The sequence below is a fragment of the Brassica napus genome, chromosome C6, assembly GCF_020379485.1.
Source record: "Brassica napus cultivar Da-Ae chromosome C6, Da-Ae, whole genome shotgun sequence".
NCBI classification, from domain to species: domain Eukaryota; kingdom Viridiplantae; phylum Streptophyta; class Magnoliopsida; order Brassicales; family Brassicaceae; genus Brassica; species Brassica napus.
In genome coordinates this window covers 43,024,714-43,033,201 of record NC_063449.1, presented here as the reverse complement: position 1 = coordinate 43,033,201, position 8,488 = coordinate 43,024,714, and the positions used below count along the sequence as shown (strand labels likewise).

Sequence of the window (8,488 nt, the reverse complement as noted above, 5' to 3'; positions counted from 1 at the left end):
TTACATTTTTATTTTTTAAAAATAATATGTAAACATACAACATAAAAAATGGAAAAACTACATTAAACATATGTAAGATTACTATTTTTCACTAAAACAAAGATGACTTATCTCCATAATGTAACATTACTATTTTGTAAAAAAAATATTATATATAATTTCGAAAATAATAAATAATATGTAAACATACAACATAGAAAACAGAAATACTACATTAAACATATGTAAGATTACCATTTTACATTTAAAAATAACAATAATTTGTAAACATATAACATAAAAAAATGGAAAAACTACATTAAACATATGCAAGATTACCATTTTTCACTAAAAAAAGGCTTATCTCCATAATGTAACATTACCATTTTATAAAAAACGAAAAAAAACATAAATATAACTATTTGACTATTTGTCCAAGCTCTTCTATTAAACATTGCCGTTTTACATTAAAAATGGAAAAAAACATTAAGATTTAAACATCTATCTTAAAATATAAAATATAGATATTAACTAAATATAAAGTATAAGAAAGATAAATACTCAATATGTAGAAAAATAAATAATAAGTAAATATTATAAATATATAAATATATGAATTATATATACAATAATAAGTAAATGCACAATTTTTAAAATATGGAAAGAGTACATTAAATATTAAAAATCTATCTTAAAATGTAAAATATAGATATTAAGTAAATAGAAAGTATAAGAAAAAGAAATACATAACTTAAAAACAATGGAAAAATATATTAATATTTAAACATCTACTTAAAATGTAAAATATAAATATTACGCAAATAGAAAGTATAAGAAAAGGAAATACACAATTTAAAAATATGGAAAAAGTACATTAGTATTTAAATATCTATTTTAAAATATAAAATTATTAGTAAATAGAAAGTTTAAGAAATAGAAATACACAATATAAAGAAAAATAAATAATAAGTAAATATATGATATAAGTAAATACACAATTTAAAAATGGAAAATTACATTAAAATTTAAAAATATATCTTAAAATAAAGATATTACGTAAATAGAAAGTATAACAAATGGAAATATACAATTTAAAGAAAACGGAAAATGTACATTAAGATTTAAACATCTATCTTAAAATGTAAAATAGAGATATTAAGTAAATAAAAAGTATAAGAAATGGAAATACATATACAGAAAAATAAATAATAAGTAAATAATGTAAATATATAATATATGAATTATATATATAATAATAAGTAAATACACAATTATATAATATAATAATTTAAACTACATTAAGGATATGTAAAATTACTATTTTCACTTAAAAAAAGACGGCTTATCTACATAATGTAACATTACCGTTTTATAATAAAAAAAACAAAATATTATATATAATTTCGAAAATAATAAATATACGTAAACATACAACATAAAAAATGAAAATACTACATTAAACATATGTAAGATTACCATTTTACATTTTTATTTTAAAAAAATAATATGTAAACATACAACATAAAAAATGGAAAAACAACATTAAACATATGTAAGATTACCATTTTTCACTAAACAAAAAGACGGCTTATCTCCATAATGTAACATTACTATTTTGTAAAAAAAACATTATATATAATTTCGAAAATAATAAATAATATGTAAACATACAACATAAAAAATGGAAAAACTACATTAAACATATGTAAGATTACTATTTTTCACTAAAAAAAACGGCTTATCTCCATAATGTAACATTATCATTTTATAAAAAAAGAAAAAAAACATAAATATAACTATTTGACTATTTGTCCAAGTTTCTTCAATTAAACATTGCTGTTTTACATTAAAAAAAGAAAAAAACATTAAGATTTAAACATCTATCTTAAAATATAAAATATAGATATTAACTAAATATAAAGTATAAGAAATAGAAATAATCAATATATAGAAAAATAAATAATAATTAAATATTATAAATATATAAATATATGAATTATATATACAATAATAAGTAAATGCACAATTTTTAAAATATGGAAAGAGTACATTAAATATTAAACATCTATCTTAAAATGTAATTATTGTAAAGGTCAAAACAATAAAGTTTTTAGCAATTTGGATGTTGATCCAAGACATACGCTTAAACTAGCGGAATTAGAATCAACACTTTGGACGGAGGCACATGTAACAAATAATCAGAGGGTTGCAAATCAAGTACATGAAAGAATTGTACCAACAATACCAGAAAAATGGTGTTTCATAGATTGCTCATGGAAAGATAAAGAACAATTCTCAGGACAAGGTTGGTACATCACTTTAGCGGGTTTTGATGGATTGCTAGGGGCACAGAATGTCCTGGCAAGTCTTTCACCTTTTCATTCGGAGGTAGAAGCGCTAATATGGACAATGGAATGCATGAGGAATTTACGGCAATTTCATGTCACATTTGCGACAGACTGTTCTCGATTGGTAAAGATTGTTTCGGAACCAGAAGAATGGCCAGTGTTTGACAATTATCAGGAAGACAGTAAGCTGCTGAAAAGAAGCTTTCTAAACTCAGAGATCGTTCATGTGCCTCATACGGAAAATCAAAAGGCGGATAGTTTAGCACACAGTGCTAGGAAACAACCTTCTTTCGTCGTTCACATAGACAGAGTTACCGGTTTGGTTTACATAGTCAGCATGAGTTTGTAAATGATTGATGTAAAAAAAAGACATAAAAATATTAGTATAAAAATAAATAATAAGTAATATTATTATGATATTTTATTTTTATTCTAATATTCTAATAGATTTATAATTTAATATTATGTAATATTTTAATATTATTGTTAGTAATATTAATCATATAGAAATGTTATATATTATAATAAGTAAATATAAAATATAAGAAAAATAAATAAGAAGTAAATATAGTATATAAGAAATAAAATATTATATTAAATATATATCGTAATATTATGATTGATATAAAAGCAAGAAATTTAGAATAAATAACTATACAAAATAAGAGAAGATAAACAGTAAGTAAATATAAAATATAAAAAATAGAAAAACTAAATTAAACATTTATCTGAATTAAACATTTTTAAAGAGTAAAAATACATTTATGCTATAAGGTTAAATAAGTTAGACTTAGAGTTTAGAGTTATGGAGTGTAGTTTTGTGGATATGATTTCAAATTTTTAAAAATAAAAATGAAATATTAAAATTTTTAAAATAAAATGGGCTATTTTGGTCAATTCCTTATTGAAGACTATTTTGTGACAAAAACTGAAAAACGACTATTTGAAAGAATTGCCCTACAAATTAAGAAAAATTAATTAATAAGTAAATATATAATATAAAAAATGGAAAACTATATGAAACATCTATATGAAAAATATATAGTTTTCTGTTTTTTCCAAAAGAAATAACTATTCACACAAACATACAATTTAGAATTTTGTTGTTGTTCAGAATACAACGTCCAAATGAATAGCTATATAGTTAACATTTAAAAATCAAAATAGCTCCGCGCGTAGCGCGAATTAACTCCTAGTCCTTACTAATAAAAGGAACTTTTTGAGGCTCTATAGAGCGTCCACATCAGCAAAAAAAATTTCTCCCGAAAGATGACACGTGGCATAAAATATAATTTTACATTTTAATATTACTAATTTTTGAAAATTATAAATAATATGTAAACATAAACATACAGCATAAAAAATGAAAAAACTACATTTAACATATGTAAGATTACCATTTTTCACTTGAAAAAAGACGGATTATCTCCATAATGTAACATTACCGTTTTATAAAAAAAAACAAAAAACATTATATATAATTTCAAAAATAATAAATATATGTAAACATACAACAAAAAAATAGAAATACTACATTAAAACATATGTAAGATTACCATTTTATATTTTTATTTTTAAAAAATAATATGTAAGCATATAACATAAAAAATGGAAAACCTACATTAAACATATATAAGATTACTATTTTTCACTAAAAAAAGACGGCTTATCTCCGTAATGTAACATTACTATTTTGTAAAAAAAACATTAAATATAATTTTGAAAATAATAAATAATATGTAAATATACAACATAAAAAATGGAAATACAAAATTTAAACATATGTAATATTACCATTTTACATTTTAAAATAACAATAATATGTTAACATACAACATAAAAAAAATGGAAAAACTATATTAAACATATGTAAGATTACCATTTTTCACTAAAAAAAATGGCTTATCTCCATAATGTAACATTACCATTTTATAAATAAAAAAACATAAATATAACTATTTGACTATTTGTCCAAGTTCTTCTATTAAACATTGCCGTTTCACATTAAAAATGGAAAAAAAACATTAAGATTTAAACATCTATTTTAAAATATAAAATATAGATATTAACTAAATATAAAGTATAAGAAAGAAAAATACTCAATATATAGAAAAATAAATAATAAGTAAATATTATAAATATATAAATATATGAATTATATATACAATAATAAGTAAATGCACAATTTTTAAAATATGGAAAGAGTACATTAAATAGTAAACATCTATCTTAAAATGCAAAATATAGATATTAAGTAAATAGAAAGTATAAGGAAAAGAAATACACAACTTAAAAACAATGGAAAAAATATATTAATATTTAAACATCTATCTTAAAATGTAAAATATAGATAATACGCACATAGAAAGTATAAGAAAAGGAAATACACAATTTAAAAAAATGGAAAAAGTACATTAGTATATAAACATCTATCTTAAAATGTAAATCTATCTTAAAATATAAAATTATTAGTAAATAGAAAGTATAAGAAATAGAAATACACAATATAAGGAAAAATAAATAATAAGTAAATATATAATATAAGTAAATACGCAATTTAAAAATGGAAAATTGCATTAAGATTTAAAAATATATATTAAAATTTAAAATATAGATATTACGTAAATAGAAAGTATAACAAATGAAAATATACAATTTAAAGAAAATGGAAAATGTACATTAAGATTTAAACATCTATCTTAAAATGTAAAATAAAGATATTAAGTAAATAAAAAGTACAAGAAATGGAAATACATATACAGGAAAATAAATAATAAGTAAATAATGTAAATATATAATATATGAATTATATATATAATAATAAGTAAATACACAATTTTTTTTAAAAAATGAAAAAAGTTCATTAAGCATTAAACATCTATCTTAAAATGTAAAATATATAATATAAATACATACACAATTTAAAAAAATGGAAAAAGTACATTAAGATTTAAATATCTATTTTAAAATATAAAATATAGATATTACGTAAATAAAAAATATAAGAATTGGAAATAATCATTTTAAAAAATGAAAAAAGTACATTAATATTTAAACATCTATCTTAAAATGTACATCTATCGTAAAAAGGTAGTAAATTATATAAAAATGGAAATACCACATTAAACAAAAAAAAATGTATAGTTTTACATCAAGAAAGTCCGTATAAAATTCATTATTCCATCAACATCAACCTCACACTATCAAGGAAAACTTCAAAGCACTCGAGCAAAAAAATGGTTCCACCATCAACTCTTGCCGTCCCAAAAACTTTTAATGACCTTGAAGGAGAATTTTTATAACAACAAACTTTTTGTTAGGTGGATTCATTGTTGGAAAACCCGCAACTTCCAAAAGCCATACTTATTCATGGGAATTGAATTGTTTTTCATAGGTTCAAAGGTATTCTTACAAATTTAAATTAATCTAATCCATAATTTTATTGTTTATATTCATACTAACTCTTTCATAATCAAACCATTACAGTTAATAACCATTCAAGCGTTTATCCCGAAACACTTCTTTCCTCGCCGAATCAGGTATTGGTTCATGCTGGTTTAGTATTGTTTATGGTTTATTAACCGGTTTAGGATGGTCCTATTGTAAATATAATTTAAGTTGGTTTAGCATATATTATGCTTAAAATAACTTAAATTAAATAGTAGTAATATTATGCTTAAAATATAATTTTAGAGAGTTTTCAAATATAGTTTACAGAACATTATAGGTGATGAATTTAATTTATTAAATTTGTTTATTACTTAAAACTAAGTTTTTTTAAAACATACTGAGTTATAAATATCAATGCTGGATTGGTGAGTATAACATGAAGACAAAAATATAAATATTTCATTTTCAAGATAAGAAATTTAGCTTTTATTCAGTTACTCAATATATAATATCTTAAATTATTTTTAAAAAATATACATAATTTGTATATATAGATTAATCTTCCAAAATTAAACTATTATATTATATATGAATAATGTTTTTAAATAAAAATAATTTCTGATTTAAAAAAAAATAAAAACAACAAATGATTATTTTCAAATAATGGATGTAATTTACATTATACTATCATTTAACAAGTATTAGATACGTTTTGATATATCATTATTTTCTATTTCCAGAAAAAAATAAATTGTTAAACATCAATATCATCTAGGTTAAGTATACTAACATCACAAATTCAAACATCACAAAAAATATTTACATAAACATTATAATACAATAGTTTAATCAAAAAATACAATTCAAAAAACAATATTCAAAAGAATAGTTATATACTTAATATTTGAAAATCAAAGATATTTTTGCTAAAATTGTACTTACCTGGCAAAGGAGATCGACCATCTTTTTACGGATCGATCGATTGTTGAGCATGTGGTCGATCCGAAAATACTATGCAGTTTAATTAAATATCTAAAACATTTATTCTAACACTCAACGGATAGTTTTGCCAAATATGATAACTAGATAGCCAACAAAATTACAAAAAAATATTTAAATAGTAAAAAATATGTTAATTTAACGTGTTAAAATTTAAAAATAAATTTTAATTATGACATGCATCTTAACATTTATATAAATATATATCATAACCTGAATATAAATAATTTAACAAGTTAAATTAGAAAAAAATAAAAATTTCGGGCGTAGCTCGGATTAATTCCTAGTTTTTACAAAAGAAAAACCTAGACAGGCATTGAAAACAGTAGGTGGAAACATTTAATGGAAATAATTCATCTTTATCTTTTCGTTACCCTTGTTGGTCATAGACTCAATGAATGATGGGGTTGGCCACACAAAAAATGTGTATTTTTTGTCTCCAATAGTTTCTCACTAATTCCTCAATATATAGGGGTATAGAATTCCAAAGAGAACTCACTCATAAAAAGAATATCAGACTCTCATAAAACCTCTAAATTTCTAACCAAATCATCAAGAGATAGAATGGCGGAGGCTGCTACTGAAATTGCCAAGAAAATGGAGGAAGAGGAGGAGACGCCAGTGACGGTGGCACCAACTAAAAAGGTTGAGGCTACAAGCAAACCGGCGGAAGAGGAGGTGAAGAAAACAGAGACGTCTAGCTTGTTGGGGAAGCTTGAGGCATATGTGGAGATCAAAGCTTCCGCTGAGAAGTTTCATCACATGTTCACCGCGAAACCACACCATGTTTCCAAAGTATCTCCAGGCAACATTCAGGGCTGTGAATTGCACGAAGGAGATTGGGGCAAACCCGGCTCTATCATCTTCTGGAACTACTTTCATGGCAAGTTAACGTTTTATTCTATATAATTTTACTTAAATTAAATTTTGGAGCATGTAGAGGCCTTGTAAGATTTTTGCAGTGACTAACAAGAGACGAGTCTAGTGTATGTCGATCTAAGGTTTCACTGACTAGTCGATTCTCTTTTTTTTTTTTTTTTTTTTTGATCACAAAACTAGTCGATTCTCAAAACCTAAACATTAACTACTAATAAATGTTGCAGATGGAGAGGCAAAGGTGGCAAAGGAGAGGATCGAAGAGGTGGATCCGGAGACGAACCTGATCTCGTTTAGGGTTATAGAAGGTGATCTGTTGAAAGAGTACAAAAGCTTCTTGGCCACGATCCAGGTGGCCCCTAAGCATGGTGGGACAGGGAGTATTGTGCACTGGCACTTTGAGTACGAGAAAATTAGCGAGGAGGTTGCTCATCCCGAGACTCTCCTCCAGTTATGGGTCGAAATGTCCAAAGAGATCGACGAACATCTCTTGTCCGAGGAATAAAATGTGTGTGTGCCTTAAGTCCCGTATTTTATTTAAAATTCAATAAGGGACTATAAGGAGCCGTGTCCCAGTGTGTGAGAGATTATAAATGATGCGAGTGTGCCGTGATATTATATGCGTGTATAAGTGTATACTAACTACTAAGAGCACCCTCAACCCAAATACCCAACTTGGGTTTTTTTTTTTTTTTTTTTTTTTTTTTTTTTTTTTTGCTGATTTAAAAAAAAAAAAATTAAAAATGAACCAATCGCGGGCCGCCACGTGTCAGTGGGGCCCGCGAAACAGTACAAAAAACGTCCCTTATTTCGGGACAGAAGAGACGGTCTCCCCCTTTTGGTGGGGCCCACACCACATTTTTCCCTAAAAAACCCACCTTGCATACCCCTTTAAT

At 24.0% G+C, this 8,488-nt stretch overlaps 1 protein-coding gene across 1 annotated transcript; it reads left to right on the top strand.

The window, feature by feature from the left end:
• Positions 1-7,196: 7,196 nt before the first annotated feature.
• On the top strand, positions 7,197-8,281 carry LOC106405444 (MLP-like protein 43). The gene is made up of 2 exons (XM_048761329.1): positions 7,197-7,599; positions 7,820-8,281. Exons 1-2 carry the CDS (start codon positions 7,281-7,283, stop codon positions 8,095-8,097), a joined length of 597 nt encoding a protein of 198 aa, XP_048617286.1. The 5' UTR covers positions 7,197-7,280; the 3' UTR covers positions 8,098-8,281.
• Positions 8,282-8,488: the final 207 nt, after the last annotated feature.